Here is a 20305-nt window from a genome sequence, read left to right on the forward strand (position 1 = left end):
CAGTCTAAAGAAGAGACTACTGACAGATAAAAGGTATCATGATGATTATACAGCGTTCATGTCAAACCTCATAGACAAGGGACATGCAGTCAAGGTTGCACCTGAAAGATTAAAGACTCCTGTTGGCAAGGTTTGGTATATACCCCATCACGGGATATATCACCCACAGAAACCACAGAAGATTCGTGTGGTATTTGATTGTTCCGCCAAATACCAAGGGGAATCCATAAACGACAATCTGTTGCAAGGTCCAAACTTGACGAATCAGATGATAGGTGTGCTGACGAGGTTCAGAATGGAGAAGATCGCGTTTATGGGTGATATAGAGAAAATGTTCTACCAAGTCAGAGTCAACGATCAAGATCGAGATTTCCTGCGTTTCATGTGGTGGCCTGACGGGAATCTCAACAATCGACCAGAAGAATACTATATGACAGTCCACCTTTTTGGCGGTGTCTCATCACCGGGTTGTTCCAACTTCGCATTGAGTCGCACAGCAGAAGATAAAGAATTCGGAAAAGAGGCAGTAGACACCCTAAGAAAGAACTTTTACGTCGACGATGCCTTGAAGTCAGTTGAAAACGAGGAAAAGGCAATCAAGTTGTTGCAAGATGTCAAGGCACTGTGCGCAAGAGGCGGATTTAATCTCACTAAGTTCGTAAGCAATAGTCGCAAAGTCTTAGAATCAGTGCCAAAAGAACACCGAGCGGACAACGTCAAGGATCTAGACCTCTGTCGAGAAAGGCTCCCGATAGAAAGAGCGTTAGGCCTACACTGGTGCATAGAGTCGGATACCTTCAAGTTTAGAATTGAACTAAAGAATCAACCTTGTACAAGAAGAGGTATCTTATCTACTCTGAGTTCAATTTACGACCCACTGGGGTTTATAGCCCCCGTTGTGCTAATCGGAAAGCAGATCCTTCAAGACATTTGTCAAGAATGTAGCTGGGATGAACCAGTACCCGAAGACATCCAAACGCGTTGGAACAAATGGAGAGGTCAGCTTGCATGTCTTGATCAGCTCAACATACCAAGATGCTTTAAGGCTCCAGATTTCGGTAAAGTCGTCTCGGCACAGCTCCACAGCCTGTCGGATGCGTCAACGAAAGGTTATGGACAGTGTTCATACATAAGATTAGTGGATGAACACAACAAGATACACTGTGCACTCGTGGCAGGCAAGGCACGAGTGTCACCAAAGAAAGCTGTAAGCGTCCCAAGGCTAGAGCTGGCAGCAGCCACAACATCAGTAAAGGTAGCTGATGCACTAAAGAAAGAACTAGAATACGAAAGTCTCGAAGAGTTCTACTGGTCTGATAGTCAAGTAGTGTTGAGCTTCATAAGTAACGAAGCGCGACGTTTTCATGTATATGTAGCAAATCGGGTGCAGATTATCAGAGATCTCACGTCCCCAGGCAGCTGGAGATTTGTTGAGTCTGCCTCGAACCCAGCAGATGAAGGTTCGAGAGGACTGATGCCAAGAAAATTTGTCGAGCAGTCAAAATGGATTCGTGGACCGGAGTTCCTTTGGCAGTCACAAGAACAATGGCCTCAACAGCCATCATGTAAACTCCAGCTGGATGATGACAATCCAGAAGTCAAGAAAGTCATAGTGCATGCTAACCGTGTTCAAGAAAGGAGCAATGTGCTACAGCGTCTAGAAAGATTCTCAAAGTGGACAAGAGCAAGAGCAGTAGTGGCCTGGTGCCTAAAGTACAAACAACAGTTAAAGAACATCATAAAGGAAGACCGCCAACAGAGTTGTAGTCCTGTCACAGTGAGCGATTTGAAGCAAGCCGAAACAGAAATTATCAAGCTTACGCAAGCAAGTGCCGTTGAATAGGACATATCATTGCTAAAGGACATAGAAACGCGAGCGAAAGGCGAAAGTCGAAAACTGGACAAAGATAAGAAGTCAGTCATGAGGTCTAGTACACTCTACAAGTTAGACCCCTACTTGGATTCCAACGGAATACTCAGAGTCGGTGGGCGACTCAGAAGAGCGGCAGTAGATGATGCTATAAGAAATCCTATCATACTCCCAAAGTCGGGACATGTTACAACGTTGATTATTCGCCATTATCACGAAGGAACACAGCATAGTGGAAGAGGCATCACATTAAACGAACTACGTGCAAACGGATACTGGGTTGTCAGTGGCGGCCACGCGATTAGAAGTTTGCTTGCCAAATGTGTGAGATGTCGCTTCCTACGCGGAAATGTAGGTGAGCAGAAGATGGCAGACCTACCTGATGCACGTCTGCAAGCCGCACCACCATTTACTAATTCTGCCGTGGATTATTTTGGGCCGTGGTATATCAAGATCGAACGCAAAGAAGTAAAGAGATATGGAGCATTATTTACGTGCCTATCCAGTAGAGCAGTACACATTGAAGTAGCCCATTCGTTGGATGCAGATTCTTTTATACAAGCGTTGCGCCGATTTGTCGCGAGAAGAGGTCCTATCAGACAGTTGTACAGTGATCAAGGAACCAATCTTGTTGGAGCAGAGAACGAGTTGAAAAAAGCGATCGACGAAATGGATGACGACAAGATTAGATCTGAACTCCTAAAGAATGATATTGATTGGATCAAGAACCCTCCCACTGCCAGTCATTTCGGTGGAGCTTGGGAAAGACAAATTCGGTCAGTTCGGAACATCTTAGCAGCCCTGATGAAGGAACATGGATCAAGACTCGATGAAGAATCACTTACTACATTTATTTGTGAAGCTGAAGCAGTTATAAATAGTCGTCCCCTCACCGTAGACACGATCAACGATCCACTGTCTCCAATACCGCTGTCTCCAAGTATGCTGTCAACCGGAAAGTCAAAGATCGTCTTACCACCACCCGGCAAGTTCCAAACAGAGGATATGTATTGCAGAAAGAGGTGGCGACGAGTGCAACATCTGACGGATCAATTCTGGAGCAGATGGAAAACAGAATACCTGCAGAACATACAAGCAAGACCCAAGTGGCAACGGAAGAGACGTAACTTTGTTAGTGGAGACATAGTACTAGTAAAGGACAGCGACACATCCCGAAGTCAGTGGCCTTTAGCTAAAGTGATAACTACACATTCAGATGATCAAGGTTTCGTCAGATCAGTAACGGTTCGTACTTCCAAGGGTTCAACGCTGGATCGACCAATTGCTAAGTTGGTCCTCCTCCTAGAAGCTGAACAGGAAGAACCGGGAATCCCCGACGAGGAGCCATGAAGAACTGATAAAAAATTGACATTGTTGTTATTGTTGTAAAAAATATGTTTATTTTTGGGGAGCCATGTTAATGGGTTACCTGTGGAGTGAAATTATGGGATAGGAGCACATGGTCGAGAGCGGAGACAAGGGAGGTTGGCGGGCAAATGGTCGAACCCTTTATGATCCTTTATGATCCCTTTGATTCCAATTTGGGATCCCTTTTTTATTGTTGATCAATGTAAATCGATGTAAACAAGAAAAGGTTAAAGTAAAGTTTAAGATTGTTGATCAGAAAGGTATTATTCGTTGATCAAACCGCTCGCCGAACGCAAACAACGTCACAAGGACCGACAACAGAAGTGTGAGAGACTATGTGAGGACAAGTATAACAACGTTTACGAGAACAGCGAAAAGTACCAGGTTCTTTGTTAGAGGGAAGAACTCCCTTGACCAAGAAAGAACGGAGATTACGATCATGTATATAGGAAAAGAGAGAGCGGTTGTTGAAAATAGCAGAAGTGCGAGTATCAGAGTCAAGCAGAGAAAAGTTGCGGTTAACAATGGGTTTAATGGAAATGTTAATAGGATGATACGTAAGAGTGAAAGGAATGCGATAATTAGAGGGACGAGTGTGAGGAGTGAGAGCGGTGGTACGATCAATAGTAGAAACTTTACGAATGGCGCGATCAATAACGAGCAGGATAATTACGCTTAAGGAAGAAGGAACGCATCTCAGAACATTTAACAGAAAAATCAAGATCATCACTACACAAACGACGAAGACGAAGAAATTGCGAGAACGGAATAGCGTTAAGAGTGTGCTTAGGATGAGAAGACGAGTAGAGTAAATAAGAATGAGAGTCAGTAGGTTTGTAATAGACACTAGTGCTAAGACGGTCGTCATTAACACTAAGCAAGATGTCAAGGAAAGTGACTGATGTTTCACTAACCTCCCACGTAAAGTCTAAGGCAGGGTGAAAAGAGTTAACAAAAGAGATGAAAGAATCTAAGTCATTACGCGAACAAGAAGTAGCACCAATACAATCATCAATATACCGTCCAAAAAACTCAGGTTTAGGTCCAGTATATTGTTGAAAAACAAGGTTTTCGATATAACCAACAAACAAATTGGCATAACTAGGGCCCATCTTAGTACCCATAGCAACACCGTTTATCTGCCGATAATACCGATCACCGAAAGAAAAACAATTAAGAGTAAGAACAAGTTCAGCTAAGCGTAACAAAGTGGGAGTGCTGGGCTCGAGGACAGGACGAAGATCGAAAAAATGCTGAAGAGCACGAAGGCCCTCATCATTAGGAATAACAGTATACAAAGATTTGACATCCATAGTAAACAAAAGCTTAGAAGAGTTATCAGGAAAGCGAAAATCATTAAAAATACTAAGAGCGTGATTAGTATCCTTAATATAAGTAGGTAAAGACTGAATAATAGGCAGCATGAGAGAATCTAGATAGCTAGAGATGAGTTCGGTAGGACAACTACAAGCAGAAACAATAGGACGGCCAGGGTTGTGATCGTGATCGTAATCTCCGTTCTTTCTTGGTCAAGGGAGTTCTTCCCTCTAACAAAGAACCTGGTACTTTTCGCTGTTCTCGTAAACGTTGTTATACTTGTCCTCACATAGTCTCTCACACTTCTGTTGTCGGTCCTAAATCAACTGTTAAAATCACTGACCATTTTGTTTGTACCACTTCTAATGTTGTATATTGTATTAAATGTACCCGCTGTAATCTTTTGTATGTGGGCGAGACTGGCCGCCGTCTTGGTGATCGCATTTGCAATCATCTTTATGATATTCGCAATAACGATCCCACCAAACCAGTTTCCCGCCATTTTAATCTAGCTAACCATTCTCTTTCTGACTTCATTGTTTTCGGTCTTTCTTTGCTTAACGGCAACAATGATTGTCGCAAGACCAAAGAAATGCGGCTTATTCACCTATTGGGCACTCTTAGTCCCAACGGGATTAATGAACGCTTTATTTTCAACTAACCTTTTCTTTTGTCTTTTGATTGTTTGTTTTTGTTTCCTTGCCTACCTTGCTCTCATTGGTTTCTTTTGTCTCATTCTATCATATATACACTCCTTTCTACCACTTCTTTCTCTTTTACTCCGACGAAGGACTAGCGTCCGAAACGTCAGTAAGTTTTTTCATCTTTTCACGGTGTATAATTTACCTTTTCATCATTACTTTTTCATTAGAAACACCGACGCAGCTCACACTAGTTTTTAGCTAGTTATATCTTTCTTATTTATGCTCTCTTGAGTAAACTTAGTCAAACTGTTGAATATATGGTTGACGTCGCCTAAATTAGATAAGTTAGAATAGATATTTACTATTTTATTGACGTTTTCTTCACGCATTCTCTGGTAAAGTAAATCCCCCGGCCGATTCGCATGACCGAAATTTACTATTCAACAGTGTGACTAAATGCAATCGAGTTGCTGCAAATAGAAAACGAGTTGCTGCAAATAAGAAACTAGTTGCTGCAAATAGGAAACGAGTTGCTGCAAATAGGAAACGAGTTGCTGCAAATAGGAAACGAGTTGCTGCAAATAGGAAACGATTTGCTGCAAATAGGAAACGAGTTGCTGCAAATAAGAAACAAGTTGCTGCAAATAGGAAACGAGTTGCTGTATGTTGGACGAGTCGCTGCAAATACGAAACGATTTGCTGCAAATAGGAAACGAGTTGCTGCAAATAGGAAACGAGTCGCTGTATGTTGGACGAGTTGCTGCAAATACGAAACGACTTGCTGCAAATAGGAAACGATTTGCTGCAAATAGGAAACGAGTTCCTGCATGTTGGATGATTTGCGGCATATAGGGAACGAGATACTTGCTGCATGCATCAACTCGTTTCTTATTTGCAGTTCGCCGAATCGTCTTAATTTGCTGCATGTCCCACCATACAAACCTGCTTTCGAATTTTTTAGGGATGCCGCACACTTGTAGCAACTTACTCCTTTTACAAGACCAAACTTCTGCAAAAAAGATGTACTGATATCATTGGCTGAGAACTTTTGCCAGCAATTTTGCAGAGTTATTAAAATAAAATAGAATTTTTTGTGCGCAATATCTTGAGACATCAGTTGACGAGGTCAGAGGCTTGCATCGTAAACGCTTTTTGTCGGTATTGCCTTCATTTTCTTTTACAAAATTAATTTAACTTGCTAATCCACACACAAATCACCACCAACCACCATTATGGACAGGGGTGTCCTAAACATAGAGGAAACCTGAACTGAACATACAATATATACAGCACTTTATTGGCTAATTTTAGTATTTACTCATGCATGCAGATGTTAAAGGATACCCTGCAGCACAAGAATTATTTGCCACTGAAACTAGTTGACGACACAGAGAGAGAAGAACAACAGAAACTTGGTAAAGCCAAATCATGTTGCAGTGATGAAGAAGCCAACAAAACTGAACAGAAACACCAAAGCAGTGTGTGGAAAACGACCCTCAACCTGCTCAACTCCATGGAGGGAGTTGGTTTTCTAGCGCTTCCTTATACTATCCATCGAGGAGGAATCAGCGCGGTGATTGGATTATTCATTGTCCCTTTCATAAGCGGATACACTGCGTCACTTCTTATTGAATGCCTCTACGAACCAAATGAAGATGGAGTAAAGATACGAGTGCGATCCAGCTACCATGAGATTGGCCACCGTTGTTGGGCACCGTTACATACAGTTATCGGTGTTCTAATTGTTTATTTTCTCTTTTCCATAGTGGTATCATACGTAGTTCTGTTCAGTTCTTTGATAAGTCATACATTCCCTGGAGTTCCCCTATCGGAATCACAATGGGCATGTATAGCGATAGCCATCGTTCTTCCAACCGTGTTTCTTGAATTCTTATCCAAGATAGCATGGCTTAGTTTAGTGGGTATACTTGCACTTTCAGTATCGTTTGGCCTGTGTTTGGCGTACGAGTTGCAGGCTGTCCATAAATGGGAAGTTAATTCATTATTGTTCTGGGACACCCAGGGTACGATGATTGCACTAAATATCATCGTTTTCAGCTATGGTTTGCATGCAGTTATCATACCCATAGAAGGAGAGATGGCAGATAAAACTAAGTTGCCCGTAGCTCTAGTATCAAGCTATTGTACTGGTGGATTCATCAAGATAGTGTTCGCAGTGGCAGGATTTTTAACCTACACTTCAGCTACAAATGAAGTCATTCTCAACAACTTACCATCAGGAATAGCTGCCAAGATAACAGCAGCCTTTTTCAGTGTCAGCGTGTTGGTTACCTATCCGATTCCTGTCTTAATACTAGTAAGAATGTTCGAAGAGTCAGAGCTTTACTGCAAAATAACAGAGAAGGTGCACCCGAAAATCTGCCTCGCATCTTTTCGTGTTGTCATTGTTCTTTCTTCTCTTGCTCTTTCTGTTGGATTGCCTCATTTTGCACTTGTTACGGCTTTAGCTGGTTGCGGAGGATACGGGGTTATGTTCATCTTTCCTGGTCTTTTTCATCTTGTTATTAAGTACAAAAACTTAAGGTGGTTTCATATCTGTATCGATTGTTTCTTTATGGCGCTTGGTGTTGGTGGTATGAGTTTAGGTTTGGTAGAAGTTGTGAAAGATTTAATTATGATCTAGTGTCGATACATACCATATATCCGTGAAAATAAGAACATTGTACAAATGAGTGCAAAGTTTTGTAGTTTTAAAGTCTACTGAATTTACCAATTTGTGCAATTTCTTACAAAGGTTTTCACAGATATATGGCATGCACTCTAGCAATAAATACTATATTATAATATATTATTGTGTGGATGGATCGTATATTATTAAACTCTGGAGTTTAATGTATCAGTGTAGTAAGGGCCTTGGTCTGCTGGAGATGGTCGTGACCAGACGACACCCCTCAAGTTTCCCCGTTTTAAAATCCCAATCATAATCATAGATACTTATATAAAATTTATGACAACCAATTGGGACTGATATACTTGTTTTCTAATAAATAATATAGTTGTAGAGCAATAACTAAATCACATAATCATTCTCTATTATTATATAAGTATATTTAATAGGACTCAATACTTGTTTCAATACTTGTAACATAAGCACTAGCAAGATACACAGACTCAGTGCATCAGTTATAGGTGTAAGGAAAGACAACTGCTGTAAATGAGCAATGCACAACTGAGTCTACAACACAAGTATATACCTGTTTCAATAATGTTATATAGATTATTAGTCACCTGAAAAGCTACAGAGCTGCGACTGCCAAGGATTATGGATAGATAGATCTTCATAACCGGCCATTAATAGACTTGTTATCTTTTACCAGTTACAGTTTCACCTTGAGCTGCCTCAAGATAAGTGACAATAGACCTATCCCGAATTCGCTTGACTGACCGCTCGAAGTCTTGCGTCTCGGTAAATATTCCCCGATAATCACTTCGCCTTCGGCGAATAATTGTTAATTACACAAAGAGTATTCCATTCACAAACTTTGACAGGAATCATGATTGATTGTCTGCTTATATAAGCTTAGCACTGCACGAAATGACCTGAAGGGGGAAAAAAACAGTGAAATGAATTGAATAGAGCTGTTTAAACCCTCGCTTCAGGCCAAGTGGGCAGAAAACATACATGCATAAATTGTCTTTCATTCTCCCGTGAGACACAAACCAGCTTTAGCGACTGTCTGTAAAAATCAAATTTTCGAATTCGCTCTACTTTTGGATTTTAGTAATGTATGATAAAGTACGTTAGTTTTGAAAAATACTTTATTCGTTTACGAGAATAAGGGAAAAATCGGTTTGAGCTCCAGGGACGATTTTCGCTGCTAAAGATGGCTGAAAATCGCTTACTTACCTGTGGTATCACAGTCGTAAAATGCCTTTTTTGTTTTTACTGGAATGCCTGTGGCAGCCCAGTCATAAAAAACGTCTGTTTTTTTTCTTCCGCGACAAAATGGAAATATTGCGCAATAGTACCCATATATGGATTGGATGACGTTCAATAGCTTCATGTGCGAGTTCACATGCAGGCTGCTGTAGAATCGAATGTGCATGTTCTTTGAGGATATGTGGCCAAAAATTTATATCTTTAGCTTTTTTTAATAAAAATATCGGGACATGAGCAAATTCCATCTTTAAATAAAGTGTTGGCGACCTTTAATTCCACGTGGCAGACCTTCATCGCGGAGTTTTACTAGGGGTTTTGCATTCACAAAAACTTGTTTGGGGGGGGGGGGGGGGGGACTGATGAGAAGTTATCCTTTGTGAAAAAGAATTTGCAGGACCCCCCTTGTTGCATTATAAAAAATTCAGGGACCCCCCTATAGAAGTTTAATAATTTGAGACACCCCCCTATCCCCCAAACCTGGCATTTTTAGACCTCAAACTCACTCTTCATCAATTAAAATATTTAGTATATTATAGTTGAGTGCTTCTCATATGATTCGAAAACGGTATATCCCGTAACGTAGCTGTCAGTGCGTATATGTGTATAAAAAATTCCAATTGAACATTCATACAAAAACACCCCAATGAAGACATTTCTAATTTCTTACTTTACCACAATCAGTTAGCCTGCCTACGGGCTCCACACAATCAGTAGTACAGCCAGTCAGTCTCGTATCTTTTCACAAATCCTTGTTCCCGATCTTGTAGCTGTTATACTATCTTCTTCTGTGACTTCATCATCCTCTTACTCTTCACTTCCAATTTCACTTAAAATTGTATCTTCACCAACATCACTTTCATTTTCTCTGCCATATATAGTCCCCCTTGTACAACTATCGAATGCCCTGTACTTTAAACCATTCCTTTAAATATTTGGATACGCGGATACGCAGTGAAGAACACCACCTCTCCTCCTATAGATATGAAGGTGTATGTTGAAGTGGATACGCGGATACTCAATGGAGACTGAGACCACCCCTCCCCCTATAGACACTCATATCATATCTTTGATGTTTTTCCGTGGCCTGGTTTATCTTTTTAGTGTCAAGTACCCCCCTTTTATATCTTCATTTTTTGGGGGGACCCCCAATTTCTCATCAGTCCCCCCCCCCCCCCCCCCCCAATAACAAGTTTTTGTGAATGCTCCCTTTCATTCTCATTCATGTTCACTGAACAGTCAGATTAAATGCTATTAAAACGAACATAGAAAGCATAACAAGGTTTGTTCGAGTTTTAATTTTGATTTGAACGAAGACAAAAATCATTATTTTTAAGGGCACATGAATAACAGTCAACTTGACAAAATGATTTCTTCAATAAAATAATAAACGACAAAAGAAGAACTTGAAAAAATACTAAAGAACGAAAAGAATACCAATTCCGATGGAATCTTGAAGAAAAATCAGCCTAACTTACCATATGAATCAAGTGCCTTCTCAATGAACTCTAAACTAGGCTTTATGACGTCACATATCATGTGACCTGTAAGTAGCGTTTTCTGGCTAAACCATGACGATAAACCGTCCATAACCTACTTACAAAGACACAAGCAAGTCACGTAATATGTGACGTCATGCATCCAAAATCGTTGGGGTGACTGACAGGGCACGTGACTACATCCCTGCCAAGTTTCGTAATCACAGCTTGTATTGCGGCGGAGAAACTGGGATGGGGCCACCAAACGTTGGTGGAACGTTCCAACCCCTTTTCGTCAGAATTACGGATTCATTCAGCATGACAATATAGTCTTATAGCCTATATTCATGTATTTATATTAACTGTTTAAGAAGCAAAATAAATAAATAATTTGCTACGCACATTCCGATCTTTGCCGTTTGAAGCGTTTTGATCTCCTTTAATTTTTCTTCAAAAAATGGTGATTCATTAAAAAATGTCGATAAATTATTAAATGTACAGCAATTATAAAAGAGGTTTTGAGCAAATATTTGCCTGTATTTACGTTTTAAATGAAGCATTTTGATTTTAAAGCGAGCCGTGCGAGTTTGATGAGTATGGCATAATCGCTCTGCCTACAAACGGCTTTTAACACTGTCGTTCGAAATTTTGTTGCAACTTATTTTTGTCACACCACATTCGGTTTGCCGGCCTATAATAGTATCCGTGCGTGTCATTTAGCTGTCAGAGCTTTGGACCTAATCCAATCACATGCAATGCAAAAATGTAAAACATTTCACCATGCTGAGTAATAACGGAGAGTAGCGGTGAATCTTCTCTGAGGTAGGTGTGTAGACTATATTTTGCCAATTCGCATGACACCGGGTTTTTTTTTGGGAAAAAAACTATTGATTAACCCTACGACAATGCGTATTTTATTTCTAGGTCAGTATCTAGATCCAAATCGCCAAATAGGTAAGTTTAATTAAGAAAGATTAATTAACCAAAAGCTTTTGTGCCAGTCTCAGCTGCTTGTGAGCATTAAGTTGAGAAAACTGGTGAGTTTATCTATGTATTAACAAACAGTTGATGTATATATATATTTTGTGAAGCAAGCTTCTGATATGTCGTAACTTACTTCGTGCGCATCTGAAGACATGTTTTTGGTATAAGCTATTATGGTCCTAACAACCAGTGCGTACTTTACAACTTTAAAGATAAAAGTCTAAAATCATCAGTTTTCATTTATTAATACTCTGATTTAAAGTATTAATTTTTTGGATTCGGTAATATTTTTGAAGCACCAAAAGACGTAAAAATGAGTGTGTGGTACGATAAGCAGAGTTAATGATGCAAGGTAACGTATGTAGGCGCCCCTAGATTATAAACTATTGATCAATTTCTCTTCAACTTTCACATCGATGCCACTTAATCCTGTAGGTCACCATGGTGAATGTTTCAATAGCAGTAAAGGTAGTTTTTCGAATTTGGTTTTTACGTGACTGGTTCAGCACTAGTAGTCAACTGATGTTTAATTTAACCATGAATAAATCATTGTTATTAGTTTTAACGTGCTTTTATGTATGCAAGGTGACGTTACCAACTCCCCTCCATATAAGAGTGGTCGCTTTCGGCTCGGATCTATATCTACCGATACAAAACGACCACGAATTTTCTAAATTACTTCTAAAACTCAGTGTTCTATATTTTTTACCATTAGATCGGTAAAATTCCGGTAATTCCGGTTTTTCTGCAAATGGTACAACCTTCTCCCATCGGAAAACATCTGGTAAAAGTGGAAATGCTCAATCTTTATTTACTCTGGTTCAGGCCCCGTCCACACTATGCCGGATAAATTTGAATCCAAATTTTTATTTATTCGGTTAGGCCTACCGTCCACACTAGTCCGGGCGAATCCGGAACAATAGGCCATTTCACGGATCCCGTTACTCAACCTCAGCCTTGTCAGCGTGTAATTATTCTTTAGAATTTGACTACAGTCCGCAGTAATGAAAGGAATTTACACATCAACAAACAATTGGCACACATGTCATAGGCAATTTCTAAAGAATATATTACACGCTGACGAGGCTGAGGTTGAGCCGCGGGATCTGTGAAATGGTTTATTCTTCACAGAAAACGAATTTTTTCGAATACGGTCTCTAGAGTGGAACAAATTGAAAGAATTGAGCCCGAGGTGAATTTTTAGCCTTCTCGCCATGATTGTCATGGGAAATGGCGGGAAGGCTAAAAATTCACCTCGGGCTCAATTTCAGCTTCGATGCACATGCTCAGATGTGCAATGAGGCGCTTTTGCCGCCTCTCGGACTAGTGTGGACGCGAAACATTTTATCCGTTTTCATGTGTGGACGGAAAACTTTTTTTTCGGTTTCGGCGTGAAAGTAGCCTGCGTGCCTCCGAATGTTTACTCGTAAAGTCCGACAGAAAATTCCGGATGCAGCGCACGCTACGTGAAAGTTGCGGATTCAAATTTATCCGCAAAGTGTGGACGGGGCCTTAAAAAACCGATCAGCTAGACACGATAGAACAGCTGGTGTGAACCCGTGATCAGAAATATTAAATCTATGAAAATGTAAATGAAATCTATACTAAAATCTGCGATTAAGAGCCTAAAAGTAAAAATATAAGAAAGAAGAAAATTAAGTATAATATATACATATATACACAGAAACACGAAAACCCCGCGCCCACTAATTGATTGATTGAGCTTTATTGCCATAATTTTCAAAATTTATTTACAAGATAATATTGGAACAGGTATTGGTAATAGCTAACTCAGAATAGCTAGACTAATCTAGCTGAGTAGCTGCTAAGAATAATTGAGATATGGTAGGCCGTAGTAATAAATGATAATAAAGAACAAATCATATATAGTAGAGTGCAAATATAACCGTGAAAATTTAGTAATACTAAATAGCACAATTTCATGCAAATTCCATTGTTTTCTATTGTTTACGGATTAATTGCATGACCGAATTTTGGCGCGCTTTTTACTATTCAACAGTGAGACTAAATGCAATCTAACTCGAGATTTTGCTCATTCCGAGGTTTATCATAAGGATGACCTACAAGAATTGCTGGAATACTTGAAGAATTTTTAAAAATCACTCTCCATCGCAACTCCTTGAAATATATTTTACGGTTTAATTGTTTGCACTCTAGTATATGATCATACAGAGAAAGAAAATAATATAGATGTATTATTGCATTGAGAGAATGATAGAAATACTTATTCAATGTAATTTTATAATTATAGATATAAAATATGGATGTAATATAATTATTATCGATCTATAATGAAAAACGATTGAATCTTTTTATATCAGATATCATATATATTGTTAATACAATACAGAAAAATATCACAAAATTAACAGATAATCATGGAATAAATTATAAATATACATTATGCTTATTAGAGATTCTGGAGGAAATTAATATTTTTGTAAACAGGAAATTTTCATTTTTATTTTGAAAGATTTAAGAGATAATGATTTGATTTTTTCATCAATGTCGTTCCAAATGATTGGACCAATATAGCTTAAAGTAAGTTTTCCATAATTAGTTCTAACGGCAGGAGTTCTAAACGTTGACTTACTTGCTAGTCTTGTTCTATAATTGTGTGATGAAGAAACACTCTGGAAGTAACCATCAAAGGCTTTAGGTAAAAGATTATTTTTAAATTGAAACATAAATATGGCACTTGAAAAGAAAATTAAATCTGTGAATCTTAGTAAACCTAGATTGGCAAAAATTGGTTGTGTATGAGCATCCCACTTAGAGAATGTGATCACACGTACAACCCTTTTTTGCTATCCATTGTATTTGGTTTCAAGTTTCAAGTTTATTCAAGTTTATTCACACACAATAAATACAATTATAATTACAAAATTAAAGTACGTTTTCTTTATACTTGGTAAATAAGTAGTCAAAAATATTATATGTGTGTGTGGCTGTTGAAGTAGCATAAACTTTCGAGTCACCAGCCACCGATACAAGCCCCGATTTCCCCTAGGGCCCAAATCAAAACCGTGCCCGCGCTTTTTAGTTGTCGTGTTTCTTTATCGTGGTACAAAGATCCATACACGTGATGGATTTGAAGGACCTGACAGGTTTTACAGACAGTCGCTCTTAATTCTTTTGTTTTCTATTGTGTTTATCAGGCAATTATACTCTAGTTAGTACACATTCATGGGTTTATGGAAACCACTCTACCCGCCCACTCTAGTTGCATATATAATCGTGAAGTGAAAGGTCGCACGAGGTGTACCACGTCAGGAAGGTAATGACTTTAACTTTAACTTATTTTAAAATGAACCATTGTATTGCGGTTGCCGTTTCAAAACTTCGATTGGATTTTGGTCTTTTCTAAACCATTAATCATCAGTCTTCGAACGCGCTCGCGGACTGACTTCGGCCGTCACACGATTTATGACTCGAGAATATTTCAAGGAGCTGCGATGGACAGTGATTCTTAAAAGTTCTTCTAGTATTTCAGAAATTCTTGTAGTGATCCTCATGATAAACCTCGGGATGAGCAAAATCTCGAGTTAGTATGCATTTAGTCTCACTGTTGAATTGTAAAAAGCGCGCCAAATTTTGGTCATGCTAATCCGGGGGTTCACTTTAGAGTGCAAACAATTAATCCGTGAAATACTAATTACATGAAATTGCGCTATTTAGTTTCACGGATTTACTGTGGTCACTCTACCAGAAAACGTCAACAAAAACAGTAAATAAATTTCCGGTTAGGCTATTTTGACTAGTTGACGCACAGGAGTAGGATAAGGCGAAATTTAAACTGCATCCGGTTACTAAAAATAGCCCAACCTGGAATTTACATGGCGCGCGCCACATTAAGAAGTTTCCCTCTCTTATTTATGCTCTCTTGAGTAAACTTAGTCAAACTGTTGAATATACAGTCAATTCAAAAAACGTTGTCGTCGACCGGCTCAAGCCTACTCGACTGGACCGAAAAGGAATAGGGATAAAAAAATCGCTTAAGCGGTTAAATATTCGTTCTGAATTAATTGTTCCCGCAAGTAGAGCGCAAACAATTCATCCGTGAAACACGAATTACTAAATAGTACAAAATAGTGCTAATTAAACAATAGAAAAATATGGAATTTGCATGAGATTGTGCTATGTAGTATTACTAAAGTTTCACGGTTATTTTTTTTTTTTTTGCACTCTAGTATAGATAATAATGGCGAGAAACAATCGCAACTTAAAACTCATCTGTTTAAAAACTATTTCGATTTTTAGTTATCATTAGTTTTTGATTATTATTGTTATTATTATAGCGCATAGAGCATTCATTTGGATATGCGCTATATAAGTGCACTACTATTATTATTATTATTATTATTATTATTATTATTTTAAAAAAAAAAGCCAAATTTTCCTAAAAACTCTAGCGGATAAACTGGCGAACAAAACTGGACAAAGCTATTCTGACACAATAACATATATTAGAACAAAGTTGTCGTTTGAGATTTTGAAAGCTGTAATTACATGCATTAGAGGCTCCCGCACTCCTTTTTATAAGAACAACGAAAGTGACTTTCTATTGGACTTTAGCATTAATACTAACCTTGCCGATATTAGATAATTTTAGACTTTTTTATAATGCTTGTTTTTCATTTTGTTTTTTTCTAGTTTTTTGTAAATAGTAACTTTTTCTCTTTAAATTTTCACAAAGTACATAATGTAAATATTCTTTATTATTATTATTATTTTTTTAAATGATTTACAAACTTATTATTATTATTACATTATTGTTATTATTATTATTATTATTATTATTATTATTATTATTATTAAACCAGGCATAACTAGTCAAATAAACTCGGCTTCAATGATTGTTGCCCAGAGTCCCTTTCGGTCCAATCGCGTAGGCTTGAGCCGGTCGACGACAACGTTTTTTGAATTGACTGTATATTCAACAGTTTGACTAAGTTTACTCAAGAGAGCATAAATAACAGAGGGAAATTTCTTAATGTGGCGCGCGCCATGTAAATTCCAGGTTGGGCTATTTTTAGTAACCGGATGCAGTTTAAATTTCGCTTTACCCTACTCCTGTGCGTCAACTAGTCAAAATAGCCCAACCGGAAATTTACATGGCGCGCGTCACAATAAGAAGTTTTCCTCTCTCATTTATGCTCTCTTGAGTCGCTGCAAATAGGAAACGAGTTGCTGCAAATAATTGAAACGAGTTGCTGCAAATAATTGAAACGAGTTGCTGCAAATTAGAAACGAGTTGCTGCACTATAAGAAATGAGTTGCTGCATGTTGGACGAGTTGCTTCAGATAAGAAACGAGTTGCTGCAAATTAATTAAGAAACGAGTCGCTGCAAATAGGAAACGATTTGCTGCACTATAAGAAATGAGTTGCTGTTGTTGGACGAGTTGCTGCAAATAAGAAACTAGTTGCTGCAAATTAATTAAGAAACGAGTCGCTGCAAATAGGAAACGAGTTGCTGCACTATAAGAAATGAGTTGCTGTTGTTGGACGAGTTGCTGCAAATAAGAAACGAGTTGCTGCAAATTAATTAAGAAACGAGTCGCTGCAAATAAGAAACGAGTTGCTGTAAATAAGAAATGAGTTGCTGCATGTTGGACGAGTTGCTGCAAATAAGGAACGAGCTAGTTGCTGCATGCATCAACTCGTTTTTTATTTGCAATTCGCCGCAACGTTTTAACTTGCTGCATATCCCACCATACAAACCAGCTTTCGAATTTTTTAGGGATACCGCACACTTGTAGCAACTTACTCCTTTTACAAGACCAAACCTCTGCAAAAAAGATGTACTGACATCATGATTGGCTGAGGACTTTCGCCAGCAATTTTGCAGAGTTATTCAAATAAAATAGAATTTTTTGTGCGCAATATCTTGAGACATCAGTTGACGAGGTCAGAGGCTTGCATCGTAAACGCTTTTTGTCGGTATTGCCTTCATTTTCTTTTACAAAATCAATTTAACTTGCTAATCCACACACACATCACCACCACCACCATTATGGACAGGGGTGTCCTAAACATAGAGGAAACCTGAACTGAACATACAAAATATACAGCACTTTATTGGCTAATTTTAGTATTTACTCATGCATGCAGATGTTAAAGGATATCCTGCAGCACAAGAATTATTTGCCACTGAAACTAGTTGACGACACAGAGATAGAAGAACAACAGAAACTTGGTAAAGCCAAATCATGTTGCAGTGATGAAGAAGCCAACAAAACTGAACAGAAACACCAAAGCAGTGTGTGGAAAACGACCCTCAACCTGCTCAACTCCATGGAGGGAGTTGGTTTTCTAGCTCTTCCTTATACTATCCATCGAGGAGGAATCAGCGCGGTGATTGGATTATTCATTGTCCCTTTCATGAGCGGATACACTGCGTCCCTTCTTATTGAATGCCTCTACGAACCAAATGAAGATGGAGTAAAGATACGAGTGCGATCCAGCTACCATGAGATTGGCCACCGTTGTTGGGCACCGTTACACACAGTTATCAGTGTTCTAATTGTTTATTTTCTCTTTTCCATAGTGGTATCATACATAGTTCTGTTCAGTTCTTTGATAAGTCATACATTCCCTGGAGTTCCTCTATCGGAATCACAATGGGCATGTATAGCGATAGCCATCGTTCTTCCAACCGTGTTTCTTGAATTCTTATCCAAGATAGCATGGCTTAGTTTAGTGGGTATACTTGCACTTTCGGGATCGGTTGGCCTGTGTTTGGCGTACGAGTTGCAGGCTGTCCATAAATGGGAAGTTAATTCATTATTGTTCTGGGACACCCAGGGTACGATGATTGCACTAAATATCATCGTTTTCAGCTATGGTTTGCATGCAGTTATCATACCCATAGAAGGAGAGATGGCAGATAAAACTAAGTTGCCCGTAGCTCTAGTATCAAGCTATTGTACTGGTGGATTCATCAAGATAGTGTTCGCAGTGGCAGGATTTTTAACCTACACTTCAGCTACAAATGAAGTCATTCTCAACAACTTACCATCAGGAATAGCTGCCAAGATAACAGCAGCCTTTTTCAGTGTCAGTGTGTTGGTTACCTTTCCCATTCCTGTCTTAATACTAGTAAAAATGTTCGAAGAGTCAGAACTTTACTGCAAAATAACAGAGAAGGTGCACCCGAAAATCTGCCTCGCATCTTTTCGTGTTGTCATTGTTCTTTCTTCTCTTGCTCTTTCTGTTGGATTGCCTCATTTTGCACTTGTTGCGGCTGTAGCTGGTTGCGGAGAATACATGGTTATGTTCATCTTTCCTGGTCTTTTTCATCTTGTTATTAAGTACAAAAACTTAAGGTGGTTTCATATCTGTATCGATTGTTTCTTTATGGCGCTTGGTGTTGGTGGTATGAGTTTAGGTTTGGTAGAAGTTGTGAAAAATTTAATTATGATCTAGTGTCGATATCAGCCCTCCAGTGTCCCCCCTTTGAGTGCATACCATATATTCGTGAAAATAAAGAAATTGTACAAACGAGTGCAAAGTTTTGTAGTTTTAAAGTCTACTGAACTTTGGGCCAATTTGTGCAATTTCTTACAAAGGTTTTCACAGATATATGGTGTGCACTCTAGCAATAAATACTATATTAGAATATATAATTGTGTGGATGGATCGTATATTATTAAACTCTGGAGTTTAATGTATCAGTGTAGTAAGGGCCAAGTTTCCCCGTCTTAAAATCCCAATCATAATAGATACTTATATAACATTTATTGCAACCAATTGGGACTGATATACTTGTTTTCTAATAAATAATATAGTTGTAGAGCAATAACTAAATCACATAATCATTCTCTATTATTATATAAGTATATGTAATAGGACTCCATGCTGTCCAATTAAGAAATAATTGGATGAGGAAAATTCCGAGGACTTCCAAAATTGGATGAGGCCGTAAGGCGAGTCCAATTTGGCAGTCAGAGGAATTTTTCAAGTCTAATTATTTCTTGATTGGGGAGCATGAAATCCCATTACCTATTAATTATATAGCTGCCTAATTAATCCCATATCAACAAGACCTATCCAATTAAGAAAATAATTGGACAGTTACCTATATGGGATTAATGAGAAGCTGTATAATTAAAAGGTATAATAGTATTTGTTATAAGTATCGTACAGTCATTCACAAACTAGTATACTAGTGTCTGGGACATTATTGGGGAAATTATGCTCATTTGCTGTTGCTGGGCTTTTCTGAAAACAATTCTATAGCTGGGACAAAATTCTTGGTCTTTTTCAGCTTTTGAAATAAAAAGATGTTTGTTTCAATACTTGTAACATAAGCACTAGCAAGATACACAGACTCAGTGTATCAGTTATAGGTGTGAGGAAAGACAACTGCTGTAAATGAGCAATGCCCAACTAAGTCTGCAACACAAGTATACACCGGTTTCAATAATGTGATATAAATTATTAGTTCCCTGAAAAGCTACGGAGCTGCAACTGCCAAGGATTATGGATAGATAGATCTTAATATCCGGCCATTAATAGACTTGTTATCTTTTACCAGTTACAGTTTCACCTTGAGCTGCCTCGAGATAAGTGACAATAGACCTATCCCGAATTCGCTTGACTGACCATGAAACAGTGGTTTGAAGTCGAGATTGAACTTGATTCTTTTATTCATCAAGTCCAACCTCAACTTGAAACCAATGTTTCATGACCAGTCAAGCGAATTCGGGGTAGGTCTATATGTAT

General features: G+C 38.6%; 2 protein-coding genes across 3 annotated transcripts in view; both read left to right on the forward strand.

Annotated features, from left to right (window-relative positions):
* The window catches only part of LOC148905942 (vesicular inhibitory amino acid transporter-like), a 35005-nt gene extending 25599 nt beyond the window's left edge, over positions 1-9406 (forward strand). For both annotated transcript variants that reach the window (XM_089038791.1, XM_089038790.1), the window contains one exon: positions 6530-9406. In XM_089038791.1, coding sequence (XP_088894917.1) covers positions 6530-7843 — 1314 coding nt within the window. In that variant the 3' untranslated portion in view covers positions 7844-9406. The remainder of the gene's footprint in view (positions 1-6529) is intronic.
* Positions 9407-14699: 5293 nt separating this feature from the next.
* Positions 14700-20275, forward strand: LOC116291887 (vesicular inhibitory amino acid transporter-like). Its single transcript, XM_089039198.1, has 2 exons — positions 14700-14857; positions 17693-20275. The coding sequence occupies exon 2, from the start codon at positions 17693-17695 to the stop codon at positions 19004-19006; it is 1314 nt and encodes a 437-aa protein (XP_088895324.1). The 5' UTR covers positions 14700-14857; the 3' UTR covers positions 19007-20275.
* The last annotated feature ends 30 nt before the right edge of the window (positions 20276-20305 follow it).

Source organism: Actinia tenebrosa, unplaced genomic scaffold (assembly GCF_029948245.1).
Source record: "Actinia tenebrosa isolate PJP-AT-01 unplaced genomic scaffold, QUT_ActTen_1.0 PGA_scaffold6__47_contigs__length_16458017, whole genome shotgun sequence".
In the NCBI taxonomy this organism is placed as follows: Eukaryota; Metazoa; Cnidaria; class Anthozoa; order Actiniaria; family Actiniidae; genus Actinia; species Actinia tenebrosa.